This window comes from Peromyscus leucopus, chromosome 9 (genome assembly GCF_004664715.2).
Source record: "Peromyscus leucopus breed LL Stock chromosome 9, UCI_PerLeu_2.1, whole genome shotgun sequence".
Classification (NCBI taxonomy): domain Eukaryota; kingdom Metazoa; phylum Chordata; class Mammalia; order Rodentia; family Cricetidae; genus Peromyscus; species Peromyscus leucopus.
In genome coordinates, this window is record NC_051070.1 from 107,745,735 (window position 1) to 107,773,641 (window position 27,907).

Sequence of the window (27,907 nt, forward strand, 5' to 3'; positions counted from 1 at the left end):
TGACCCTGAGAGAAACAGACATGCACGTGGTGTACAAACAAACATGCAGGTAAAATACCCAGACCCATTAAATTACAGAAAGCTAAAAAAGGGTTGTTTTAAAGGTGACTGCTTACCTTATTGTGAACCCAGACAGCGGGAGGGTGGTCTGTGTATTTCACTGCCAATTCTATTATTCTCTCTTGTTCTAGCAGTTGGGGACTGGAGCAAATTGAAAACCCACCAACGACTGAGACTCCTGGGATAAAGAAATCAACCCTAAAAGGACAAACAAACCATCACTCTTGCAGTAACTAAGAAAGGTGTCAACAGTAGGCAAAGAAACAAGCTGACAGATTCAGTTAGACTAAGAAAATATAAAGTCCTAACTTAAAAAAAGAGGGGCAATCATAAAAAATTCTTAAAAAATAAAAAGAATTCTTCAGGAATTTTATGAAGAACTGTTATGCTAAAAGTTAGTTAATTTAGATGAACCACATACATTACTAAAAAGACATCAACTATCAAAAATGGCACAAGAAGAAACAGAAAAACCTGATCAGAGCTACATAAACTTTAATGACTGAATTAATAAAACTTCACAAAGAAGAATTCTGGTTCAGACGGTATCACTAGTGAGGTACATCACACACTTAAAGGTGAATTAATACTAATCTTTCAGAAACTACCCCAAACAAGAGAACACACACACTGGAACTTACTCTAATGAAGCTGGTTATCACCCTGATAATCACAGACACTGAAAGAAAACTATAGACCAGTGGTCCTCAACCTTCCTGAGGCTGCAACCCTTTAACACAGTTCCTCATGTGGTGACCCCAACCATAAAATTATTTCATTGCTACTTTCCTAACTGTAATTTTGCTATTGTTATAAACTGTAATGCAAACATCTGTGTTTTCTGATGTTCTTAGGCAATCCTTGTGAAAGGCTCATTGACTCCAAAAGGGGCCACGACCCACAGGTGGAGAACAACTACTATAGACCACTACCTATTCAAATAAAGAAAAAAAATCTGAGAATACAAGGTTGGCTTAACATCTGTCTTTATTATTATTATTTTTTTAAATCAACTTGAGGGCTAGGTTCAAGGAGAGTCTCTTCTCAAAAAGATAAGGCAGCCAGGTGTGGTGGCACACACCTTTACTTGCAGCACTTGGGAACAGAGGCAAGGGGATCTCTGGGCTGGGGGCCAAGGCCCTTCTTTCAGCTACTCTGTCTATCAGAACCAAGACTGGTTTTTAGAAATGCACGAGTGCCCAGCAAGCATGACCAGAGCAGATCAGGTGGCTGCAACGTGTTCTAGTGAAGCCGTCTGCAGACACAATCGCACAGCTGTGGCTCCGCAGAGCAGCACCTCGCTGTTTGAAAGAGGACGACCCAAGGTTGCTTTCACACATGACAGAGGGTGAGACAGGTTACAACCAAGTAAGGAATCAAGGTGTCCATGCCCAAACAGAAATGACCCAGAATTCCTCTCTCCTAGTGGGGGACAGCTACCCACAAAAGTCCTTTCTAGAAGAATATAGAATACCTTTCATCTGACAGGAAAAGAGAAACACCACTCACCACTGGCCAGCCTTAAAGGAGAAGTCTTTATCGGGGACAAGCAAGCGAAGGCTCTTCACTGACGGAGACTCGTGGGCAATTTCACACACCTTAGCCGCAGCCACGACCTGAAGCAAAGAGGTTCAGGGCTTAGGAACATGGGCTTGGAAAACTGCCCAACAAGGCACAGCACACGCTGCTCTGCTCTGCCCTCCATCAGGTGGGTAAACGGAATGAACTTTATGAGACTACCTACAACACTATTTTATCCTGAATACCAAAACCATCTCTTACATGGACTGTGTAACCAATATCCATCCAGGCATTGGGCTAGGCTCCCTCAAGAGCTGTGCAGGTGAGATGCCCTCCGCAAGCCTGCCTGGCATCTAATGTCCCCTTCAGCAGTAGGCCAGGTGAGGCCACAGTTGCTTCTGAGTAAGAAGTCCATGGCATGCTAACAGCAGACCTTCACAGAGAGCAGCAAGAACTTTTTAAAGAGCAAAGAAATCGAGAACTGGGTTTGTACTCGTGTGCTTCCTTGCTGCCTTTTGTTTCGTGAGTCGGGTCTCACTTTGTAGCCTTGGCTAGCCTGGGACTATGTAGATCAGGTTGCCCTTGAACTCACCTGCCCTACCTCCCGAGTGCTGTGATTAAGGTGTGTACCACCATGTAATGCTTGTAAGCTTATTTTTCTTAAATTTCTTCTAATTTATTATATTTTTCCAAACTATAACCAGTTCACGACCTTAAAGCAAGGTCAGCACAGCCCCTTCCTCCGGAGTTTTGGGAAGCACTACTCTGAACCAGGCATTTTCTTTCTGAAAACTTCCAAACTGAGTGACTTGGGAACTAGTCAGTGACGGTAACCCGTGCCTTAGTACCCATCACTTCCTTTATCCCACCTCTGCTCTGTACTCCTCTTCCTCCCCTAAATCTGGAACATTGCTCTAAGGGTCAAAGACAGACACAGCTCCCCTCAAGTTCCTTCTGTTCGACTCCACCTGTGGCGTGGGCAGGCCCCTCAATGGAGGGCCCCAACCAGCTCCACCAGGGGACGCTTTGGAAACTGCCCACCCTGATGCTAGCTCATTTCAGCCTTTTCTTCAACAGGACTTCCAGGTTCAACCCTCAGTGGGAGATCACTTTTAAAAATCCATTAGAAAAGTCTCACTACCTCAAAATAGCTCCTAAAATTTTCATCCTTTGTCCACTGCTGTAAAATCCCTTGCCTCTCTTTCTTTGCACTGTGGCTAACCCCTTCTTGCTCCTGTCTTGGAGAGCAAGTGGGTGATTTCTCTATGGCAGCCCCAATGCCTGCACCTTAAGAAAAAGAAAAGAAAAAAGACAGGGTCCCTCTACATAGACCAGGCTGGCCTGGAACTTGCTATCAATCAACCTCAGCACTAAGATTACAGATGTATGCCACCAGGCAATGCCCTTTCTACCGCCTACATTCTTGATCCTAACCCCTATCTGTGACCTATACTGCTTCATCAGCAGCTATCAGCTAGCCCTTTGTTCACATCCAGTCCTTCTTCTAGTGCCTTCCTGTTTCATCAGACATGGTATACGGTGCCACTGGTTTTATCTTGAGCAGCTCAGACACAAACTATGGAAATAAGCAGGATATAGCTGCTAACAGAACGGACTCGGCAGTGAGACAGCCCAGACTTTCATCTTGGCAACACCACTTACCACCATGTAACTCAGGGCAAATGTCCCAGCCACCTTCAACTATGAGCTGAGACCAGAACACCTTTGCCTCATAGTGTTGGGGGCACTAAAGCAGAGAGTACAAACAAAAACACTTCTAATGTTGCTGGCCCACAGTAAGTGTATATTGTTTGTTACCTACTTTATCACACTAATTTATTTTACATCATATACTGCACTTTATCCATTTGTTACTATAAATGCCACTGCACTGCACATCCCTAGGGGAACTGCAGGTGAGGGTGACAAGGACCTGTACAGTGTGGTGGACTGGAACCATATGTCCATTCTAGCCTATCAATTATTGTGTGGGTGCAAACTAGAAAGCCTTTAAAGTATCTGAGAAACCTTGCCTTCCACCCCTCCTCTACTGAGACAACAAGCTTCCTCAGCCTACACAATCTTCCTGTCCTTGTTGCTCTTCTGAACCAGAGGTAACCTGTCTTCTGCTCTCCTGCAACTAGTCCTTCTCAGGCTGGTAGATGTCCTGATAATCACACTCAGTGTCCAGCATCAGTGACAACCTCCCCAGGTACACACGCCACCACCCCAGCCTCTGAATCTGGTTAGCTCCACCCTGAAGGATTCTCCTCGCTGGGGAGAGCTGACATGAACTCTCTGGGACCTCTCCTGTGCTCCGACCTGGTCTCTTTCCTCACTCTTCCTTCTCCCACTTCCTCAGTGCAAGCATCCCTTGCCTGAGGCCCTCACCCTCCTGTCCACCCTTTTCTGCTCCTCACAGGTTTAGAATTACACTCCCTGTGGATAAGGATAGCCAATACCTAAGGAACTGTTCTTCCGGGTACATACTAGGAGCTGAGTTCAATGTTTTAAGTGCATTAATTCATTCCACTGATATTAGAAATATCCAGAGGCAATGTTGTTATTCTTCCCTTTGCTGGTTAAAAAAAAGTAAGTTTCCGTATTTGCTCAAAACCACTGTCTAAGAACTACTGAACCTGGATTCAAACCCAGGCCGTCTTAGCACTAAGTCATCTGACAACACTGTCCCCAGTAGTACAGTCTCTTGCATGTCACACAGTCTATCACAAACTTGCTCAATTCCATGGTGTCTGGAACTGGGATGCCCTGCAACACCAGTTTCTTTCCACTACGGAAATTTCAATTCTGGAGCTGGCTGTGCAAGTATACTGTAATTGTTCTATAAACTAGAGCGCAGAAGGTGGGATCATGAGAAACTGGTCCACTTCTGGTACAGCTCAGCATGAGGATCTGTTCATTCTAAGTCCAAAGTCAAGTCCCTGCTCTATGACTGGGAGAACCCTCTAGAAGGGACTGGGATAATCCTGATGCTACGCACTGTTGAGGTGCTGGCCCCAGAGATCATCTAGCTTCTCCAGTTCCTCCCATCTCCTCCCACTTCTCATTAAGTTTGGGAGAATAAAAATTAGAAATAAAAAGGGAGAATTGAAAATGAAGAAATTTCTCCCCCTAAAGATAGCAATGCCACTACTGTAATCGTAATCCTGCAGTTTTCTAATTCCTGAGCATGGGATGCGATGCTTTCTTTCTTTTTTAAAAGATTTATTTATTCATGTATTTTATATTTGAGTGCTCTGTCTTCGTGCACACCAGCTGGACTCTGATCCCATTACAGATGGTTGTGAGCCAATATGTGGTTGCTGGGAACTGAACTCGGGACCTCTGAAAGAGCAGTCAGTGCTCTTACCCACTGAGCCATCTCTCCAGCACCATCAGAGCTTACATTAACCTTTCTTTGTTCTAAACTAGAACCAAGGGAACCTCTCCCAAAGTCCCAATACTTCTGCCCTATAAGATCCTGAAAGGTGACTCTAATTCAAACAGTGGTAACTGTCACCTACAGGCCAAACCTTTGGTGAGACATGTTTGATTGGACACAGCAAGCCTGATTTGCTTACATCCTTCTATGGCTGTGTCCCACCTCAAAGATGCTGTTTAGTGATGAAATGACTCACTACTTGGACTTTGAACAAAGTGTGTCAACAGCAGCTCTAATTTATCTACCCACCTCCACATTCCACAAAAAGAGTACACCCACGCTTTCAATAGAAACCATTCTTTCTCTACGACAGGCACGAGTCCACTTTCAGGAAGAAATCCTTAACAAGCTTCACATTCACACAATCAGTACTTTTTTGTGTGTTGAAAAATATTTTCATACTGGGCGGTGTTGGCGCACGCCTTTAATCCCAGTACTGGGTGGCAGAGGCAGGCGGATCTCTGTGAGTTCGAGGCCAGCCTGGTCTACAGAGCGAGATCCAGGAAAGGAGCAAAGCTACACAGAGAAACCCTGTCTCAAAAAACCAAAAAAAAAAAAAAAAAGAAAAAAGAAAAAAAAAACAGAAAAATATTTATTCTATATGCCCATAGACTTTCTCTGCTGAACTTGTTTTACATTTCAAAAAGAAAACAATCAACATAAAGTAGAATCAACAATTACCTCTGGCACCAAAGCAATTCTCTAAAGGAGAATTAACTTTTCAAAGTAGGGCCTAACAATATACCTTTATGTTAAAGTGCTTCTTGGTATTAAAACGTAAAACTATGGAGACAATACAGTTTCTGATCACGTTTGTAGAAGTGCATAAAAACAGGGTTTTTCCTTGGCTTACAGGGACTTATAACACTAAACTAAAGACAGCTGAATCTGTGTGAAGCAACTCAAAAGTAAAGGCAAGTATCCACTTCGTGTTTTTAAGGGGACACATGGCTACTCACTGAGGTAAAGGGTGAAGATCCTCGGCACCCTCCAGCTGGCAGGTTAGCTTTCTATAGCCTGAGTGTGACTGACAGACAGTCTGCAGGGGAAGGGCAGTGAGCTCATCCACCTTCCTGTCTCAGCTGTCAGTGCTGCTCTGACGAGCTAGGAGACGCTTCTAAAGCAGGACGAACAAGGACTTTGAGACATGGTGGCAAAAGAAGAAGAAAAGGTAAGCCGTTCATAAGGTGTAGGCTCTGCAATCTCCCTCTCCTCAGCACGCTCTCAATGTACCTGTCAGGAGGGCCGAGTCATGGCTGTGCGCCCTCACCAAAACAGCCCAACCATGCCAAGTTTAGTGGAAAACCTTCATATAGCTCAGCCACTGCTTTCAAATGAGTTATCATTTCCCTTGCTTAGAAAATTCCACAACAGGAAAATATAATTTCCCTGACTGCCCCACCATGCCTGAAGGATACAAACCTCCCGTCGGAGGACACTTGCAGTTCTCTCCAAGTGATCAGTTTTCCTTTTGGATTTCATTATGCTTTTTAAAAGAAGGTAAAATTAGATTAGTAAGCATTATCCTCATAAAATAATAAAACTAGCTTCCCCTGCCAAAAACCAAAACCAAAACCCATAGCTATCAGAAGTATAATTAACTGTGGATTCTACAAAATAGTGAGACTCTGCCAGTGCTCAGTTGCACACCCAACAGAGTTTCCGATCTGATGTCATGCTCGCTGAAGCCAGGATGCTGCCTCTCTTGAGTCTGAAGGACCTCCCAGACCATCAGCAGATCAGGTTTCAAAAATCAACCTAAATGACAGCAAAGGCTGACAACTCACCTGGTTAGAGTAAGGTGACGCAAAGTGCTGGCTGTCGATCTCCACGAAGCAGCCTGAGTGCAGATAGCTCCCACAGTGCGGCGACAGAACCCAGGAATCAAGACAACATGGGCCATAGTGCTCCTGGGCAAATGTAACTGAAATTTAAAATCATTTTCAGAGAAAGTAGAGAGATGCCAGACTATGTTAGGGGCAGGAGCAAAAGACTGTGGGGGCTAGAGAGATGGTTCTGTAGTTAAGAGCACTGGCTATTCTTCCAGAGGACCTGAGTTCAATTCCTAGTGCCCATATGGCAAGTCACAACCATCTCTAACTCATTCCTAGTGCCCATATGGCAAGTCACAACCATCTCTAACTCATTCCTAGTGCCCATATGGCAAGTCACAACCATCTCTAACTCCAGTTCCAGGGTATCTGATGCCCTCTTCTGACCTTTGCAGGTACCAACACATGATGCACAGACACACACAGGCAAAACATCCATACACATAAAAACAAAACACCCACCCACATAATGGAAGGAAGAAAATCAATTCCCACAAATTGTCCTTTGATTAACATGTGTACCCCAGCCCCCACAAATAAACAATGAAAGAAATGTAATGAAAATTTTAAATAAAATTGCTTCAAGATTTGGGCTGAGTGTGGTAGCACATGCCTTTAGTCCTCAGGAGGTAGAGGCAGGTGGATCTCTGTGAGTTTGAGGCCAGCGTGTTCTACATACTGAGTTCCAGGACCATGAGGGCTACATAGAACCCTGTCTCATAAAAACAAAACAAAAGAGTATTTTGTTTTGTATTGTCCTTCTAGAAGACTCAATTCCCAGTAACAACATCAGATGGCTCAGAACTACCTGTAACTCTAGCTCAAGGGATCCAACTCCTCTGGCCTCTACACTCATGCACACACAAACTGCATATAATTAAAAACAAAAATAAGTCTTTTGGTGGGGGGATTTTCAAGACAGGGTTTCTCTGTGTAGCTCTGGCTGCCCTGGAACTCACTCTGTAGACCAGGCTGTTTTGGAACCTGGGATGTGCCACCACTGCCTGGCTAAAAGTAAATCTTTTAAGAATTGTATTTATAAAAGCTTAAGGCTTACAAATATTTAAAACAAATAGATAATACTATTTATAACAGACCAAACTAGCAACTATCCAAAAGACCAAAAAGCGGTAAATGAAGGGTGATACATTCATGCACTACACACAGCATCAATGGCAATGAATACATTTCACTTACACACAGTAATATTCAATTATAGGCTGCAGGTACTAAACGGGATGACAGCAGCCAGACTCCAAAGAACACATATTCTTTGATATTGACTATACAATGTGCCAAGATAGACAAAAACCCTATAATGTTAGAAATCAGTCTTGGAAAGTAGCTGTTAACAATGCAGTTTCTTTGTGTGGATGCTGAGTGCCTCAGTAGGTCCACTTCGTAAAATCTGCAAGCTGTCCTTGTAGCTGGATACTTCCTGTCTGTATCTTATCCTTCAATAAAAACAAAACAAAACAGGAAGATTCTCAACTCTTCACTTTTATTTTCCTTTTGGTTTTAGGAGACAAGCTTACTAAGTGCCCGGGCTGGCCTTGAACTCACTGTGTTCCCTAACCTGGCCTCACACTTGGGTTCCTCCTGCCTTGTACTGGGGTTACAAACATGTGCCGTCACCCCGTCAGGATGTCTTAAAATCAAAAGACGATCAGGTAAAACACCGATTAAGAGTCAGGTCACCTATCCTTTGCCTCCCACACTACTTTCTTGTGATGTTTAAAAAATACTTCTTAGCCTAAACACCCACATTTTCCATGCTGTATTACCATTTCGGTTGGCTCTCTCTTTCATGGCTTTGAGAATAAAACATGTCTTTCCCAAGCATTTTAGAAAGTGCTGTTTGAGTTGACTATAATAAGTTTAGTATTAGGAGAATATTCAAGCCAACAATAAAGTTTTGGTAGTTTTTCATTCAATGAAAACTATTAAAGGTCAACTATTAAAGGCCTAAGCTTTGGCAGTGCAGGTTTGAAGAAAGCTTCAAAAACTTAGGTTTTAATAGGTAGATAAAATGTAAATGAGTTTCTCAAAAGCCACAGCCCCCTAAATAGCCTTCAGACAGATTTCTTCTTGTCACAGTACAGTTCAGCAGTGTTGAGAATAAACATGCTATTTTCCCCCAGTAAGTGGAAGAGGTATAACGCCTCTGCTACCTCATGCAAGACTGCTAAGGTAGTTATACCCCCTTAAATGTGCTAAAACAAAAACAGTGTGTTGGTCACTGAAAGCAAGCAAGCAGAACTTACTTTAGAAACCCATGGGATTCCGGGAGTTCTCAGCTGTCTGACACGATATTTTGGTCCCAATACTATACTAAGACCTCTGGATTCACACCAGCTGGAACACAGTTTTCCATATACTGAAATTCCCACCAAGTTCCTACAATGGCAGAGACAATAAACTAGTTAAGTACAAAGCCAGGAAACAGAAAAAGCCCCATCAAATCTTACTTGCAAAAGAAAAGGCTCACTTAGAGTTAAAGTGTGAAGTCCAGATGTAGAGTGCTTATTTGAAACACATGGAGGCCCTGGGTTTGAGTCCCAGCACCAGACTGAAGGGAGGGCCCTCATTACAATCAGAGGTCCTCAGTCTCAATTACTCCCTGCCATTAATCCTTCCCCCTTATGTGGACGTTTTTATTCCTCATCCTCTTCTTGATCTTCCATGGCCTGAGTCAACCCTTGTAACCTAGGTTACCCATCCCATGAAATACCCTCCACACTGTTGCTTCCTGCTATCTGTGGCTACCCTTCCTGTGTGGCCTCAGGTAGTTCCCCTTATGGTTGCCTAGTTTGAGCTCATGCTGTGCTGAAGAAAGTTAAATCATAGTCAACGGCTAGAAAGATAGTTATATCTCTTAGGACCAAAATCTCTATTATTAAGTTCATCCTCCAGTGAAAAGTGGACATTGTTCCACTTAATATTTTAGACAGCTACTGCTAAAATAAATGTTTTTACAATACAGTACACCTTTAGTGACTATGCTGTTCACAACAGTCTACCTCTCAACCAGAAAACAAAAGAAAGTTAATTTTTAAAAGCTGTTTGTTGTTCGAATCTTAGATGGTCTTTTAATTAAAAAACAAACAAACAAACAAACAAAAAAACACAGAGCCAGATATCAGGGTGAAAGCTGAAAGGTCAGAGAAACAGAACAGCCAGCCACTAGTTCCTTACCTCTATGAAATCCTCAGCCTAAAGAGAGTGAGTTCCTGTCTCTTCATGCCTTATATACCAATCTCCACCCAGCCATATTTATTACTTCCTAGGATTAAAGGCGAGTGTGCTTCCCAAGAAAAGGCATCAGATCTCAAGTGTGGGGATTAAAGGAGTGTGCCACCACTGCCTAGCTCTGTTTCTCTGCTAAACTGGATCAGTCTCTTGTAGCCCAGTGTGGCCTTGAACTCACAGAGATGCAGACGGATCTCTACCTCCTGAGTGATAGGATTAAAGATGTGTGCCACCACTGCCTGACCTCTATGTCTAATCTAGTGGCTGGCTCTGTCCTCTGGTCCTCAGACAAGTTTATTAGGGTACACCATATTTCACCACAGCCATTCTTTTTCATAGACTGAATTTTGTTAACAGCACCATGACCAAGAGTGTCACCTACTGGCAAACAAAGGCATTTTTATAAGATTGTGTTCAAGCTTTATTCCATTCTTAAAGTGTGTGTGAGTGTGTGTGTATGTGTGTGTGTGTGTGTGTGTGTATATTTACATCAGACTGGCAAGCTGGTTCAGTGGTTAAAGGCTCCTGCTGCCAAGCCCAAGGAGCTGAGCAAGAGAAGGGTGCTGACATTAATTAAAGGGATGGTTATGGGGACGAGTACAACAGAGGAGGAAGGAGTGATGAAGTGTAGGGGGGGGGAGACGAACACGGCTGCTGAGCTGAGGGCAGAGCCCAAGAGGCAGCCAGGCAGACTTGAAGGGGAGAACACTGCAGCAGAGATCTCGGCAAGAACAAAGCCCAAGCCAGGAACCAGCCTGGGGAGTTAGAGCCAGGGCCAGTGTGACCAGAGGAGCTGTCTACATAAATGTGTCCTGGGTCACCGTAGGCCAATGGAAAGGTATAAACCTTCCCTGAAGGGCACAAGAAGCAGCTGAAGAACATGAATAAGTCAGAACAAGGACATGATCTCCGGAGTTTAAATGACTGCCCAGGATGAAGCAGGAAGTCAAGACTCTAAGATTCTGGTAGAGCAGTGGCCAGAGATGGCAGAAGCAGAGAGTGTAGAAAACGGTTGGGATCGGCCCTACATCTTGCTGTAGGACATCCCTGCGGTTTCCTCTCTTCCGCCTGAACTGGATCAGACAGAGCAGTCATTCACTGAGTCTGGTTCTGGGATCAGAGGGATCCAAGTTGGCACCATGACTTTGCAGCTTTGTTTTAGTAAATTCTTCAGCCCTTAAACCTGGCTTCCCAAAGCTAAAGACACAGCTCTTCTGTACCCCACAGTATCATTCTAATGACATACCCCATCTGTACCCCTCTGTGTTATTCTAATAACACAATACACCTAAATGTATCGGGAACAGTGTCAGCTACCACAAATAAATGCCTCATCACCCTTTCTTTTTCTGTTTTAAATAATATATATGCAAATGATTGGTAGAGAAATTACAAAGAAATGCTAGCTGTCCCCTTGTGCTGGTCTGAATAGGAATGGCCCCATAGACTCATGTATTTGAATACTTGGCCCATAGGGAGCAGCACTATTAGGAGGTGTGCTTTGGTGTGGCTTTGTTAGAGTAGCTGTGGCCTTGTTAGAGGAAGTATGTCTCTGTAGGCATGGACTTTGAGGTCTTATATGTTAAAGTTACACCCAGTGTGGCTCAGTCTCCTGCTACCTTTAAATCAAGATGTAGAACTCTCAGCAACTTCTCCAGCACCATGTCTGCCTGCATGCCACCATGTTTCTTGCCATAATGATAATGGACTAAACCTCTGAAACTATATATAAGCCAGCCCCAATTAAATGTTTTCCTTTATAAGAGTTGCCATGGTCATGGTGTCTCTTCACAGCAATAAAATCCCATCTAAGACACTCCTCTAACTTCAGGTTTTAAGATGCCCCAGAATGTTGTTTTTGATGGGTCTGAATTGCCTTCTAAAAGATCAGGACTTGGGGTGTGCTAATCCAATAAAGCATGTATCTAGCATGCATTAGACCCAAGGTTTGATTCCCAGTACCAGGAAAAAGAAAGGTTTTTAATATTTATTTTATTATTTAAATATTTTGATTTTATTATGTGTATGAGTGTTTGCCTACATGTCTGTCTGTGCACCATGTGTGTACCTGACGCTTATGGAGGCCAGAAGAGAGGGTTGGATGCCCTGGGACTGGAGTTACAGACAGTTGTGAGCCTCCATGTGGGTGCTGGCAATCAAATCCAGGTCCTCCAGCAGAGCAGGGGGTGCTATTAACCACTGTGCTAATTGTCCAGCCCCATATTATTATTGTTGTTGTTGTTTTTATGTGTGCGTGTGTGGGGGTGTTTTCCCTGCACGTATATCTGTGCACCATTCCTGGTACCCTCAGAGGCCAGAAAAGGGTGCTGGATCCCCTGGAACTGAAGTTATAGACAGTTATAACTGCAGTGTCGGTGCTGAGAATTTGACCTGGGTCCTCAGGAAGAGCAGCCAGTGCTCATCTCTTCAGCCCTTTGTTTGCTTTTTAAATAAAAGGCCTAGCAATTTATACATACTATGAGCCAAATATGGATGCATCCAAATCCTGTGTGTTATATGTATGTGCATCTGTGAGTTCAAGGCAGAGGATGAGATTGGATGTCTTCTTCATCCTCCACCATATTTTTTGAGATAGTCTCTCCCTGAACCTGGAGTTCACCGAAAGGTTGGCCACTGTGCCCCCATTCCCATCAGTGCTGGAGTTACACAACCATATACTTGACTCGCCAAGTCATCTCCCTACCCACAGCTGCATCCCTTCTGCACATTCGAGAAGACTGTTTCCAACTCTGATGACCTGAACTAAGAATAGACACTGGAAAATCAGTTTATTTCCTGTGTCCCAGGAGCTAGCTACCTGGGAAGTATTTGTATTTATAAAGATACAAGACTTCCACAGGATTTCTCCTCTGCATAGACAAGCTACAGTTAACCCTCAACAGGCTACAAATACCTCCTAATTGCTGTGTAGATCTCCAATTTATGCATAAAAGAGAGTGAAATCTTTGAAACAATCTTCCATACACTCTTTTTTTTTTTTTTTTTTTTTTTTTTTTGATTTTTCGAGACAGGGTTTCTCTGTGTAGCTTTGCGCCTTTCCTGGGACTCACTTGGTAGCCCAGGCTGGCCTCGAACTCACAGAGATCCGCCTGGCTCTGCCTCCCGAGTGCTGGGATTAAAGGCATGCGCCACCACCACCCGACCTTCCATACACTCTTTTCATGTAACTTCTGGATTTTACCTTCCAAAGACTTCTGTCTTTAGGTTTACCTAAACACTTTAAAGGGGCTTCAAAATGAAAGTGTCCTTTCAATGTGCACAAAATTGGTTATGCAAACTGTATGTATTTAAATGTTATGCTTATGTTATAGAAATGTAAGCTAGGTAAGCTATACATGATTGCTGAACTATTAATTCCCACGCAAAAGAATGTTAGATTTCGGGCTGGAGAGATGGCTCAGTGGTTAAGGGCACTGACTGCTCTTCCAGAGGTCCTGAGTTCAATTCCCAGCAACCACATGGTGGCTCACAGCCATCTGTAATGAGATCTGGTGCCCTCTTCTGGCCAGCAATCATACATGCTGTATACATAATAAATAAATAAATCTTAAAAAAAAAAAAAAGAATGTTAGATTTCAAAGGCTCTTTTCTCACAAAGGAAGTAAGAACCAAAGAATGTACATTTCCAACTCCCAGAGCCCATCAAGTCAGACTCTGATCCAGGATCCTATTCTGCCACAGTGGGTTTTCACTACACTGCATTCCTCCAGTGAGATCTAAGTAACTGTCTAGTAATAGGGCAATACTCCAAAGTCCCTGATTATAACCAAAACAGGCTCAGCACTGCTTTCGGGACAAAGCACTTTTCATTTGCATTTCGCTTTTAGGTTCAAGGAAGATGTTGCATGCTGACAATACTACCAGGAAAATCATTCTTTTCACCAAGAACTGAAGTTCACACAAATAATTTGTTCCTGGGCTTTGGAGATATCTAGCCTAGGTATGTAATCTTGGGCAAAGATGCCCAGTCTCTGAATCTGAATTAAAGATAAATAAAATGGAGTTTTGAACCCCAGGATCAACAGAATTGCATTCAGAGTGTAGGTGGCCCACTAAAAACTCCAATAATTGCCGAGTGGTGGTGGCGCACGCCTTTAATCCCGGCACTCGGGAGGCAGAGCCAGGCGGATCTCTGTGAGTTCCAGGCCAGCCTGGGCTACCGAGTTCCAGGAAAGGCGCAAAGCTACACAGAGAAACCCTGTCTCGAAAAACCAAAAAAACCAAAAAAACAAAAAACCCAATAATTAAAAGTGATGTTATTGCTACTACCGCACCTATCACTATAGTGAATACTGCAAACAGCGCTAGAATTCGTCCCTGTCTTCCAGATCTTGCTCCTCTACCACACAGCTCAGGGTATCTGAAGGTGGCTGGAGTGAGACAGGCAGCGATGTACCTGCAGGCAGGAACACAGGCCAGGCTTCTCTGCGCTCAAGGTCGGCTGAAATGCAATTCCAGGAGCGCTGTTGTCAACCACTGCGGACTGGAGAGGACGCTGAGTGGGTGACCAGGCGCCCCCCTCCGATAAGGGCCGTAGCCTCCAGCCCACTCTAAAGGTTCCCTGAAGTCAGTGATGGACGAGACTCCTCCGGCAAAGGAGACAACTCAGTTACAACCCAGACCCAAACTCCCCGGCCCCGGAGTGACGTAGCAGCCGTGTGAGAGAGCCCCTCACACTATTGGTCACTGCCACCCAGGGGGCGGAGCGATGCGCAAACCAGCTGCGCAGTAAGCGTCACCTTAGCGGCAATAAGTCCCCCAGCTCGGCTATCTCCATGGCGACCGCGACCCGGTCACCCAGTTGGCTACCGAGGCCGGAGTTACGTCATCGCCTTGCGCAGCCCGGAAGTGATTGTCCCTGCTTCCGGGCCAACCTGGAAGCCCGGGCCTTCCATCACGGGCCGAGTTAAGCAAACTGATGAAGTGTCCACCCCGTGACTATGGCGGTGTTTCACGATGAGGTGGAGATCGAGGACTTTCAATATGACGAGGACTCGGAGACCTATTTCTACCCCTGTCCCTGTGGGGATAACTTCTCCATCACCAAGGTACCCTCAGGGCCCATCGGCGACTCCTTGAGCTTGCGCATTTTCCCTTCCGGTGTCCCTGGCTAGGCTGTCACCCACGTGTTCTCCTGAACCCCGCCGCTAAAGCAGTAATCTAAGCTGTCGGGGCACACGGTCTGGCCAGGGGGCGCAGTTCTCCCTAGCCCCACCCTTAAAATCTTTTCCTGGGGATTTCTTTGGAGAAGGGGATTCGATTTTGTACCCCAGCATTTTGGGGGCGATCAAAACAACCTAATCTCCCCGGTTTTTCTAGATGACACTTTGGGGGAAGTTCTTTGCGCTATTACCCAATCCAATACTTGCACATAGACGTGGGAAAGGCTTGTGGGAAGATGACGGAAGGGAGGCTATGCTGACAATACGTTGTTTGATTTCGTCCTAGGAAGATTTGGAGAATGGAGAAGATGTGGCAACGTGTCCTAGCTGCTCTCTCATTATAAAAGTGATTTATGACAAAGTAAGGGAGACATTGAAGGGGATGGGTGGTGTAGGTAACGACAGATACCTAAAGCAGCCTGCCTAATATAAAAGTGCAGAAGAGTGTAGGGAGTTTTGTTTTGTTTTCTGGGTTTTTGTTGTCTGTTTGTTTTTTGAGACAGGGTCTTTATGTAGCCCTAGCTGTCCTGAAACTTGCTATGTAGACCAGGCTGGATTTGAACCCATAGAGATCCCCCTGCCTTTGCATATTGAGGGCTGCGATTAAAGGCATGGATCACCACACCCAGCCTAGAAGAGCATTTCTTAACCTTGTGCTAGATCATGGGTATTTTAAAAGAGCTTTACAAATTGTCAGTATGTAGCTGTAGGATAATATTGTTGAAGTTTAAATTACATAACTTGTGTTCACTTTGGAAAGGGCAGTAAAGAAAATGCTCTGTAATGACAATGTAATGTAATGAAAATGACTTAATTAGGAATGAAAAAACATGAAGGTTATTTTAATTGGTGTTTTTTCTTTTGACATTTCTTTTGTTTAATATTTAAGTTTGTTTAGAGCTCCAGGACATTTTGAAAAGATTGTCTTTTTATTGCTTGCCTTGTTTATGCTACAGTCTATGTTATCTTGTTTGACATATAATTCCAAGTTGTGATTTTTTACAGTTTCATGTTAAATTTGTTCCTTTGTACCCATTAAGGATGACAATAGATAAAGGGTAAATGCTTTTACCCCTCACCCAAAGTGCAGTTAGTGCTTTGGAGTCTTAAGTTAGGAGTTAACTGTCTTAAGGATGAACCCTAAATGAATGTAGGGTAAGTTGGATCAAAGCACAGAGCTTTGTGAGTGGCAGGCTTTAGTTGAAACAATAACGTAGAAATTTGATGATTCATTTTTGGATTAAAATGGTCTCTGGTACAAAGAGCAACAGGGACAGACCAGGGGCTGACTCCTTGAGCATCGCACTATGGGAGATATGCAGTAACTGGGAGAGTTCTTGTAGTGTCAGGCATAAACCAGGATAAAAGACCAGAGACTGAGATGGAATCCCAGCACTCAGGAGGCAGAGGCAGATGGATCTCTGAGTTTGAGGCCAGCCTGATCTACAAATCGAGTCCTAGGATAGCTAGGGCTGTTACACAGAGGAGCCCTGTCTTGAAAAACAAACAAACAAACAAACAAACAAAAAAGCAAGAAAGAAATAAAAGAAAAGGAAAGGAAAAAAAAGAAAAGTCAGAGACTGAACCTCATTTTCAAAGTAGTTACTATTGCAGGTCTGTGTTGAGAAACACAAAGCCTAATTTTTTAGTACCCATTTAAAGAGGCTATATATTTGATTGACCAGATATTAAACTGATTGATGCAAAAACTTAAAAGATGTGACATGTTTATTTCTGCCAAGTGGTTGTTCTCTAGCAGATGGGCATATTTTTAAGACACTGCTTATTAAACAATGAGCTTAGGACTAAATTTCAACATGCTCTAATTCTAGTGCCAACACCAGTTCTTTGAACAAAAATGAAGTGCAATTGGGGCTGGAGAGATGGCTCAGAGGTTAAGAGCACTGGCTGCTCTTCCAGAGGTCCTGAGTTCAATTCCCAACTACCACATGGTGGCTCACAACCATCTATAGTGGTATCTGACACCCTCTTCTGGCATAAAGGTGTATATGCAGATAGAGCACTCATATACATAAAAATAAATAAATAAACAGATAAATAAATAAGTCTTTAAAAAAAACAAGTTCCGCCCAGCAGTGATGGCACACGCCTTTAATCCCAGCACTCGGGAGGCAGAGGCAGGCGGATCTCTGTGAGTTCGAGGCCAGCCTGGTCTCCAAAGTGAGTTCCAGGAAAAGGCACAAAGCTACATAGAGAAACCCTGTCTCGAAAAACCAAAAAAAAAAAAAAAAAAAAAAAAAAAGTGTTCCAGTTTTGTCAACTGGGATAACTACTAATATCTATGGGGAGATCAAGTGTCCTGCTAGCATTATACAATGAACAGTCCAAATTATGCCTTATATTTAACGCAACTCTGCATTGTTCTTAACAATGGACAGTCCATCCCTGGACAACAGTTGGTTTTTAGTGCATAAGTCTTAGACTTTTTAAATTAAATTTGTTGCCATTTTTCTAATATCATAAATGAATTTCCCCTAAATTTTACATCTTGATTTTTTATTGCTAGCATATAATAATGATAGAAACAAATGATATAGCAGTGGAAAAAACTAAAGCTGAGTTGATTCTGTAACGAAGTGAAAGTGATGTTAATGTATTTGTGGGACAGAAACCTGGTGGCTAATAGCATTTCTTCTTCTGCCTTAGGATCAGTTTATGTGTGGAGAAACAGTCCCAGCACCTTCAGGCAACAAAGAGTTAGTTAAATGCTGAAGAAGCCCCCAGGAACCCAAATCCTGAGCAGCAGGGAAGGAGCCCAGGTGCCTGGATCAAGTGCTGAGTACACAACCTCTTCCCAGGACAGCTAACTGTGGCTGGCTTTTCCATGTGGATCTTCATCAGCCGCCGAATTCATCATAAACACACGAGCCTGTGACGTGTCAGACCTGGATTTCCTGTTCCCATGGAATTGGAAGGATTCCTAATTGTCCATCTGAGTTTGAAGGAAGAACCGTATAAACTGGTGCTTGTCCTTTCTCTCAGTTGCATCATTTCAGTATCTTAAAACTAATTCATTTTCTGAAAACATCGTCCACTTCAACCTGAGGCTCTTTATTTTATTTTGTAAAGATTTATTGTTTTATTTTTAATTATGTGAATGTGTGCATTTGTGTAGGAGTATGTGCTTATGAGTACAGTTGCCCAGGAAGGCTAGACGCACTGGATCTCCTGGAGCAGGAGTCACAGGCAGTTGTGAGCTACCCGACATGGATGCTGGCTGATTTCTGTGTGTTTGAGGCCAGCCTGATCTACAAAGCAAGCACAGAGAAACCCTGTCTTGAAAACAAACAAACAAAACATATAAACTAAACAAACAAAAACAAATATATTAGCTTATAGAAGATACTCTCATTCACATCTCCAAACAGTTTTCGGTGTGGCCTTGTGAAGTGATTGAAAGAGCTAATGACAGACACTGGGTCGAGTGTCTGTCTTTTGTGCAAGGATGTAATGCTATTGTAACCAAAGGGAATGCAGCATTCTCAGCCATGAACCACATCCTAACAATAAACAGAACTGCGGCTCTCACGGTGACCACTGAGTCTGGGGTGGGGCTCACATCCTGCACTGCAACGAGACCTTCAGCTGGTGACTCCCGTACTTTGAGGACCGTCTTTCAAGCTTTGCTGAGAATGAGTAACCCCCTGGGTTGCTAGGAGAACGCCATCTCAGAGAGTCTGGTTAAATCTGGGTGCGGCTTAAACATCATCAGGATTTGTTTGAAATGTCCCCAGTGGTCCTGATGTCCAGCCCGAAAAACAGTGGGTTAGAAAAGAATATAATTTATAATCACAAGGTAAACAGGACCCAGTTGTGTTTTTAAATGCTCACACCTGCTTTGCACGTGGAACAATCACATGGCTTCAGTCAGCCACACACTTTACATGTAGACCCACAATAGACCTTTATGAAGAGTCAGCTGGGATCACTCAGGCTAGGCTAACAAGCACAGTGGGAGGGTCTCAAGCTGGGTGGCCTCCCCCCACCCCCTCCTCTATTAAACAGACAATTCCATTTTCCAGCACATGCTCTGGTTGCTAATTACACAGCTTACAAAAGCAACAACGTCTACAGGTGTGGCTAGGATTTTTAGCTGGTTCAAGGATGCCTGTCACCCTCTACTTCACACCAACTAAATTGCCCCTGATTTTGAATTTGCCTTTACAAATTCTGAAACCACTTTAAAAATTATTCCTTGTTAAGAGTTTAAAACAAGGAACATATAAATAAATCCTAGTAAAAAACACTATCTTATAACTTTAGAATACTCAGAGTGGGGGCAGGAGGTGGAGTGGAAGCATCTCACCTTCTTGGACACACTTGAGACATTTGCTGAGGAGACTCAGAACTCCACAGCCTCCTAGACTAAGATAATTAGGATGTCCTGTCATAGATTTGTCCCATCTTCTCCCAGTATGGAAGCCAGGGCAAGACTATGTCCTCACCCTTCCTTAAGTCACTTAACTCAAATGACCTGAGAAGCCCCTCTTGACACCTTTCTCTGAGAACTCATGGTACCCTATGGTATGTGGTCTTCCTCACTTCAACAAGCACCAACACACCCAACTTTGATTGGCCACAGGCTGTGTCTTGGTGGTACTGGCTGGTGAGTGTAGGCCCAGGGAAGGTGGGCAGTGCTGGTTTACTACACAGAAGGAGGTAGTTGAGGAAATTCTCTCTGGGAACAATCAGACAACCAAGGTTGTGGCCCAGAGAGAGCCTCAGTGATTGGTTCCTACTGCAGGTGCTATTTCTGTCCTGATCCTCCTCATTTCAGCCTCTGCTCTGAAGGACACTTCCCTGGGGGCCCAGACTCATCAGACACGAGGTCCAGGTCAGAGCTAAACCTCTACTTCTCCACTTCTAAGAAGCCTTCTTGGAAGTTTCTGGAGCCTGACTTTCCTTGCAAGTGCAGTCTGTAAGGTATACTGGCTTCAGGAGTAACCTTCAACCAATAAGAGATGAGAGCTGGGTGGGAAGTGTCCCAGCCTGCTTCTCATTGGTTGGTTAGTTCTGGCACATGTCTGTGAACATCTTAGGATATGAAGATTCAAAGCACAATGTTCATGACACCCTTGCATTGGCCTCTGTCCCTTCCCCTGTCCCACTTCCATATTGTCTCATTCCTGTTTCCTGGCATCACCTTCCAAAAAAAAACCATCTGCCTCCAACCCCTTTTTCAGGCTCTGTTAGAGTTTGGACCAGAAATGTTTCCATGGGGCTTGTGTTTAGAATGCTTGTCCCCCAGCTCTTGGTGCTACATGGTGGTGTTGGTGTTGGTGGGGCTTGTAGTACCTTTAGGAGGCGAGGTCTAGCTGAGGCGAGGTGTAGCTGGTTGGAGTGGGTCGTTAAGAGTGAGCCTTTGACTCGTTGCATGAGTTAGCTGCTTGAAACCTGGGACTTATGCAGGGACGCTTGGCTCAATCTGGGAGGAGGGGACTGGACCTGCCTGGACCGAGTCTATCAGGTCGATCTCAGTCCTTGGGGGAGACCTTGATCTGGAGGAGGTGGGAATGGAGGGTGTGCTGGGGGGAAGGGGAGGGGGCAGGAAGGGAGAGAACAAGGGAATCTGTGGCTATTATGTAGAACTGAATAGTATTGTAAAATAAAATTAAAAAAAAAAAAAAAGTGAGCCTTTGAAAATTACCTCACTTGCTCTCTGCTTCCTGGTTTGCTATGATGTGAACAGCCCCGCACTCCAGCTGCTGTGAACTGAGCTGCTTTGCCATCCATGCCTTCCCTGACATGGTGGACTGAAATCATGGCTCGGAATAAATCTCTTCTCCCTTAAGTAATTTTTGTCAGGTATTATGATCACAGAGATGTGAAAATAACTAATACAGGCTCCATCCCTTCTCCATTGTGTACATGTGAATGTTGTGACCAGAGGTTGATTTTGGACTCCTCATTTGCACCCCACCTTAATTTTTTTTTTTTTTCAAGTTTTAATTCTTTATTAAACTAACATTGCTGTAATAAACATCAACAGCTACTTGAACAGACCCATTGGTATTTTGATTATGTCCACAAATTAGAGATATTTTGCTTACTCTTACTGGTGCCTAAAACCAGCCTTACCAGGACCTCCTGGCACCTCATAATTGAAATTCCAACTGAAGTTGGGGCCTAAAGTTTGCTGTCAATGAGACCAGGTCTGGTCTTGACAGTAAAGCCACCATCAAAAGCTGCATTTAGAACTTCATCCAGGCAGCTTGCTGTGACGAAACTTAGATCCTGTCTGACGTTGCTTGGGATTTCTTCAAGGTCTTTCTCATTCCTCTTGGGAATTATGACATGCTTCAGCCCTGCTCGATGTGCTGCGAGTACCTTGTCTTTAATTCCCCCCACTGGGAGAACAAGCCCTCTCAGAGTAATTTCCCCAGTCATGGCTACATCTGAACGCACCAGCCGCCCACTGAAAAGTGAGGCGAGACAAGTTACTATGGTAACACCAGCAGATGGTCCATCTTTTGTGACAGCTCCAGCTGGGAAGTGCAGATGGATGTCTGTGTTGTCAAGAAGATCAAAACTTCCAAAAGCATTAGTCAGGTGGTATTTCTTTGCATTGCTTCGAAGCCAGCTAATGGCAAGATGGGCAGACTCCTTCATGACGTCCCCGAGCTGGCCGGTCAGTGTTAGCTGGCCTTCACCGTCCATTCTACTTGCCTCCACGAACATGATTTTGCCACCCAAGGGAGTCCATGCTAATCCTATTGCCACTCCAGGCTGACTCAAACGCTCAGATACCTCTAGCTCATATAGTGGTGGTCCCAGGATATCTTTCAGAGCATGGAAGTCGATCAGAATCGGCATTTCGGGGGGCAGGGCTAGGTCCGCAGTGTCAGTGATGGATTCAGGCTTCGCATCTTCCAGCACGTGCTCTCTACAACCTTCTCCGTCAGCCACGTCAGAACGGTCCAGCTTGGCCTCCTTATGCTGTCCTTCTGCAACTTTCACAGCGACGGCCCGGCAAATGGCCCCAAACTTTCTGTCCAGAGAACGGACTCCTGCCTCCCTGGTGTATCTGGTAATGATGGCCAGAGTAGTCAGTTGAGGGATCTGAATTTGCTGAGGAGTCAGGCCGTGTTGTTCCAGCTGCTTAGGGATCAGGTGCCTGTGGGCAATCTCTATCTTCTCTTCCTGTGTATATCCTGGAACCTGAATGATCTCCATCCTGTCCAACAAAGCAGGTGGAATAGTAGCAGTAGTGTTGGCAGTAGCTATGAAAAGAACTTGGGAAAGGTCAAAGGCCACATTTAGATAGTGATCTGTGAAGTTATGGTTTTGTTCAGGATCCAACACCTCAAGCAGAGCTGCTGCGGGATCACCCTGTAGGCTTTTACCCAGCTTGTCAACTTCATCCAATAGGAACACTGGATTGTTAACTCCCACAGTCTTCAAGCCGTTTATGATTCGACCAGGCATGCTGCCCACATAGGTGCGCCTGTGTCCTCGAATGTCAGACTGGTCACACACGCCCCCAAGTGCAATCCTGTGGAACTCTCGACCCAGAGTCTTGGCCACTGATCTCCCCACACTTGTCTTGCCTACTCCAGGAGGGCCAACAAAACAGAGGATTGGGCCCTTCAGGTTGTTTTTCAGCTGTCTGACAGCCAAGTATTCCAGAACCCTCCTCTTCAATTTTTCCATAGCATAATGGTCATTGTCCAGAAGAATCCGGGCTGCCCGAATGTCCAGGCGGTCGGTTGTGCTCTTGTTCCACGGAAGCTCCACCATAAGTTCCAAATAATTTCTAGTCAGAGCATATTCAGGCATTGATTGAGGCATTTTTTTGAGTCTTTTTATCTCTTTGACACAGACTTTATGAGCCTGCTCCGGCATACTTGATGTTTTTATTTTTTTCTCTAGCATGACAATGTCATCATTATCTTCTTCCTCATCCTCATCTTCTAAAGTCCCTGGGATATGTGTAATCCTTCTTATGGGGCGTATTGCTATAACCCGCTTGTCATCATCTTGTTTGGGCTTCCGGGTTTTCTGAAGTAATTTCAGGCCTTCAATCTGCCTGACAAGCAGAGGTATGGTCATCTTGAACCGATCCTCCAGGCTCACAGCATCTAAGATCTGGAGCTTCTCTTTGTTGCTTGTTCGAATAATTGAAGTTAGAATGTCTGGTAGCGCTTCCCTTGGCAGACTATCTAAAAGACGTCTCAATTTAGCAACGGCAGGGACTGACATATCCAACATTTCAACCAATTGCACTGCGTATCTGTAGAATTGCTCCGACAGTTCTCCCAGCTCCTCCCTGGTTTTGCAGGTGTTGGGAAATTCCTCAAGTCGGTCCAGTTGCTCCACTTCAGCCACAGGATATGGCTTCTCTTTTAATACCTGCACAATCTGGAACCGGCACAGGCCTGTGCAAAGGTGGCAGGTCCTGCACGTCGCTGGCCGGGTCGGGCGTGTTGGGGATGACTCCTAGGATGGTGCTCTGCAACGACGTACCCTTGAGCAGGCGGCTCCGCACCAGCTGCAAGTTGCGGGCCGTGTCCACACTCGTGCGCATGGTGGAGCCGGGCAGCAACACACCTTCGTGGGTCAGCAGCAGCGGAAGGCGGCTGGGGATCTGGATGGGGCTCACGGACGACATGGCGACCGCGGTCAGCACCAGGACTGTCAGGAGAACTCTAAGCGTCCTATGCCAAGGCCACTGGAGCTCACCACAGACAGCGCACTATGGCCCGCCCCCCCCCCCGGCCTGAGCCCCCACCTTAATTTTTTAAAGGAATTTTTAAAATTCATTTTACATACCAATCACAGATACCCCTCTCTTCCCTCCCCCCCAGCCTTTTCCCCCACCCACCCACCCCCATTTCCTCCTACAAGAAGTACAAGAAGGTAAGGCCTTACATGGGGAGTCAGCAGAACCTGGTACATTCAGTAGAGGCAGGTCCAAGCCCCTCCTCCTGCCTAAAGGATGTGCAAGGTGTCCCACCATAGGTAGTGGGCTCCAAAATGCCACCTCATGCACCAGGGATGGATCCTGATCCTACTGCCAGGGGGCTCCTTAAGCAGACCAAGCTACACAACTGTCTCAATTATGTAGAGAGCAAGGAGGGCCCAAAGAGTAATGCATCGATGGCCCTAGGAAGGGGAAATAGATGAAATCTCCATGAGTAAACTGGAGATGTGGGGTTGGGCGATGGAGGATAGGGGATGGGGAATGAGAACATAAGGGAATGGGATGGTCAAGATGGAACAGGGACAGAGTGGATAGCAATGAAAGAGATGCTATGATAGAGGGAGACATGGGGATAGGGAGAAACTGGATGCCAGGGAACTTCCCAGGAATCCACAAGTATGACCCCAATTTAGACTACTAGCAATAGTGGAGAGGGTACCTGAGCTGGCTTACCCCAGTAATCAGATCGGTGAATACCCTGTTATCATAGAGCCTTCATCCAGTAACTGATGGAAGCAGATGCAGAGATCCACAACCAAACACCAGGCCGAACTCCAGGAGTCCAGTCGAAGAGAGAAGAGGGATTCTCTGAGCAAGGGGCATCAAGATCACGATGGGGAAACCTACAGAGCCAACCAAACCAAACTAGTGGGAACTCATCAAATTTAGACCAATGCCTTTGGACCCTCCACGGAACTGGACGAGGCCCTTTATTTGGTTTTCTTAATTTTGTACACAAGGCTAACCTAGGTTCAAAGAGAGTTGATGCAGAGCCAGGCATGGTGGCACACCCCTTTAATCACAGTACTTAGGAGGTAGAGGCAGGCAGAATTTTTGAGTTCTAGGACAGCCAGGGTTACACAGAGAAACCCTGTCCTGAAAAACAAAAAACAGAGTTGAGGTACTGTTTTCTTTTCTGTTGGAGAAGAGCTTTCATTGAAAATGCAGTACTGAGTTGAACACTATGGTTCAAGCCTGTAACCCCAGCACATAGTTGGTAGAGACAAGAGGATGACTGTAATGTTGTGTCCTGCTTGGTGTACATAGTGAGTCCGAGGCCAGCTAGAGCCACGTAGCAGACCGTGTCTCAATTTAAAAGGGCATTATCTCTTCTCTACAGTTTAATAGAATTTAGATTTACCTGTGAAGCAGTCTGAGGCTGGAGCTTTCAGGGTAATGAGGTCAATTACTACATTAGTTCCTTGTCTTGTACAGCTGTCACCACACACCAGGGGGAGGAAGGGTTTATTAGGGCTCACTCTAATACAGCAGAGAAGGCAAGTGGGGAAACTCAGTCATGGTGGCAGGAGGCAGAGGCTGTTTCCATGGCAGCATACTAGGAAGCTGCCCATAGGCTCAAGGAGCTAGGCAGAAGTAGACCTAGGCTAGGCTTTACTGCTCAGAGGCACAGCTGTAGTGGCCTACTTCTCCCAGTCAAGCCCATCCGAAGAGTCCCCAACCTCCAGAGGTTGCACCAGCAGCTGGAGGACAACTGTTCAAAGTGTGAGCCGACCCTGTGAAGAGGTTCCTGAGATGCTGGAAAGCAGTGCCTAGCTGGAGGAAGTAGCTCCTGGGGGAGAGAAGTACTCAGGGTTCTCTATTGTCCTGTTTGGCCCTGTCCTGTCTCTGTGTCTCTGCTTCCTGGCAGCCATGAGATAAACCGCTCCCATTCACCATATATTCCTACTGTGGGGTTCTGCCCAAGTCAATGGTCTTGAGCAACCATGGATTGAACTCACCTGAAGTGCACAGCAGGCTAAACCCTTCTCTGCTTAAGCCATTGGTTCTCAACCTTCCTAACACTGCAACCCTTTAATAGAGTTCCTCATGTCATGGTGACACCCCAGCCATAAAGTTATTTTTTTTTTGCTACTTTATAACTGTAATTTTGATGCTGTTATGTATCGTAATGTAAATATCTGATATGCAGGATATCAAATACTCGACTTCTGTGAAAGTTTCTTTCCACCTTCCCAGAGGGTCTGTGGCCTACAAATTGAAAACCACTACCTAAACCATGCTTTCTGGATTTGCAGAACAGTATTATAAAATAATGTAAAATATTTTAGGCAGAAGTCAAGTCAGGTAATTTGCTATAGAAAACCAGAGTATCACTTTACATCTCAAGTCTTTATAGAGACGCTTAATAGCTAATATAAAGTTTACACACAGTGGTAGCATCTGCTATCTGAAAGCTAATGTACATTTTGCCTCGTGGTGTAGTTCTTAGGAAAGACAAGATAGAGTTAAGTATTTGTTATGAGTACATATTAAAGTCATCTTTTAACTGTATTTGAAAGTACTAGGTCAGTGAGATCAGAGGCAGTCAGTTACCTTGGCAAAATACATCCATGGCAAGAGCAGCCTCAGATGGCAAACATAGCTTACAGCCTTCTATGAACAAACCCACTCCCCTGTAACACTCATTCCAAAAGCTATTATCAAATATCCACTCTTGAGTAGTCATGAAAATATTAATAACAATTTCACATATTAGAGGAGGCGCTCTGCTCACCCTTAGTAAACAGATTTGTTTACTTACTTGCTGGCTTAGATGCAAGACCTGACAAGATTCAGAGTAATGGATTCAACTTCTATTGTGTGGCAAACGGCACTGTAAATATTTACTCAGGCTCTTCCTTCTCCATCTGGACAAAGGCTGAATGGCAGTACCACCCTTTCAATTCACAAAGCATTTGGACCACCAACTTCCTAACATTCCCCTGTAAGTCCTGTTTGAAGCAGTGTGGCCTCCTCTTGGATGCTGATTCTGATTTTAGTCAAGGATGAATCAAAGACATTGGTGTGCATACTAACTTATTTCCACATACATGATCTGACATCACTTTGTAACACAATACTATTTTCATAGGTGTACCACACAGGTTTTTTTATATCTTGCATTGTCTCTGCTACTATATGTGTATGTTAGGCTTAAGAACTAAAAATATCAATATTGTGATCCTATTATCATCTGTGTCCCTGAGAACCAGGAATTTGAGATTCAAAGATCTGACTTTGAACTCCAAGTATCAATATGAACACATGACATAGTTTATCTTTTTGATATATAGAATATCCTCAAATGTAAAAACATTATAAGCCTTTAATATTGCTAAAGAACAAATGTCATGTGTCAATTAAAGGTTTAAATATTTAAATGTATTTCATACTTAGTCTTGTGAATTTTGAATATGTTCACCATCTGCAATTACAAGGACAACAAAGCACCTAGCCTGTGCCCTTGTTGGGGGTATGGACCCACTTGTGTCTAAATCTTCTGTCCATTACCATATTAGCAGAATTAGAGAAGTGTTCCTGGACAATACTTTTCTTCATAGGGGAGAATGGTTGTTACAGGTACCAGGACCATCACTAGTCATGCGTTGTTTTTCATTGTCTCTTTCACTCTCCCATAAATCTTGCTCTATGTGCACTAGGAATCTCTCACCTATGAAGCCAAAGGTCTACACAAATGCTAATGCTGTGGAACCACAACACTAACCTTGGAGCTAATTACTCCTGCCATTCTTCCTAAGGGTGAACACACATCAAAGTACTGTTAAGATTCTCAATCTGTTTTAAATGTTCCTGACAACTACATCTAGGTTATTGATTTAATATAAAAAGTCTTATAAGTTATGTTATTCTTGCTACTTCATTTACATTGGTTTATTAT

General features: G+C 44.4%; 3 protein-coding genes across 7 annotated transcripts in view; 1 reads left to right on the forward strand and 2 right to left on the reverse strand.

Annotated features, from left to right (window-relative positions):
• Nucleotides 1-14,846, reverse strand: part of Oxnad1 (oxidoreductase NAD binding domain containing 1) — a 29,677-nt gene extending 14,831 nt beyond the window's left edge. The window contains exons 1-6 of one of the 4 annotated variants that reach the window (XM_028878395.2): nucleotides 14,522-14,845; nucleotides 9,120-9,252; nucleotides 6,811-6,933; nucleotides 6,446-6,509; nucleotides 1,570-1,676; nucleotides 117-258 (exon numbers count right to left, since the gene is read on the reverse strand). In XM_028878395.2, coding sequence (XP_028734228.1) covers nucleotides 117-258; nucleotides 1,570-1,676; nucleotides 6,446-6,509; nucleotides 6,811-6,926 — 429 coding nt within the window. In that variant the 5' untranslated portion in view covers nucleotides 6,927-6,933; nucleotides 9,120-9,252; nucleotides 14,522-14,845. Of the gene's footprint in view, nucleotides 1-116; nucleotides 259-1,569; nucleotides 1,677-6,445; nucleotides 6,510-6,810; nucleotides 6,948-9,119; nucleotides 9,253-14,521 lie in introns of all 4 variants that reach the window. The other 3 variants (XM_028878393.2, XM_028878396.2, XM_037208731.1) reach the window with 3 other exon arrangements.
• Nucleotides 14,847-14,896: 50 nt separating this feature from the next.
• LOC114699362 (DPH3 homolog) lies at nucleotides 14,897-18,836 on the forward strand. 2 transcript variants are annotated; one of them, XM_028878398.2, is made up of 3 exons: nucleotides 14,897-15,173; nucleotides 15,574-15,648; nucleotides 17,955-18,836. In XM_028878398.2, exons 1-3 carry the CDS (start codon nucleotides 15,066-15,068, stop codon nucleotides 18,018-18,020), a joined length of 249 nt encoding a protein of 82 aa, XP_028734231.1. In that variant the 5' UTR covers nucleotides 14,897-15,065; the 3' UTR covers nucleotides 18,021-18,836. The 2 variants fall into 2 exon arrangements, with proteins under 2 accessions (XP_028734231.1, XP_028734232.1); XM_028878399.2 differs by lacking the exon at nucleotides 15,574-15,648 and having other exon boundaries at nucleotides 14,965-15,173.
• A 2,413-nt stretch (nucleotides 18,837-21,249) lies between these two features.
• LOC114699363 (lon protease homolog 2, peroxisomal-like) lies at nucleotides 21,250-24,009 on the reverse strand. The gene is given in 2 exon segments (XM_037208733.1): nucleotides 21,250-23,685; nucleotides 23,687-24,009. Coding segments are annotated over 2 exon segments (2,481 nt in total). The 5' UTR covers nucleotides 23,917-24,009; the 3' UTR covers nucleotides 21,250-21,434.
• Nucleotides 24,010-27,907: the final 3,898 nt, after the last annotated feature.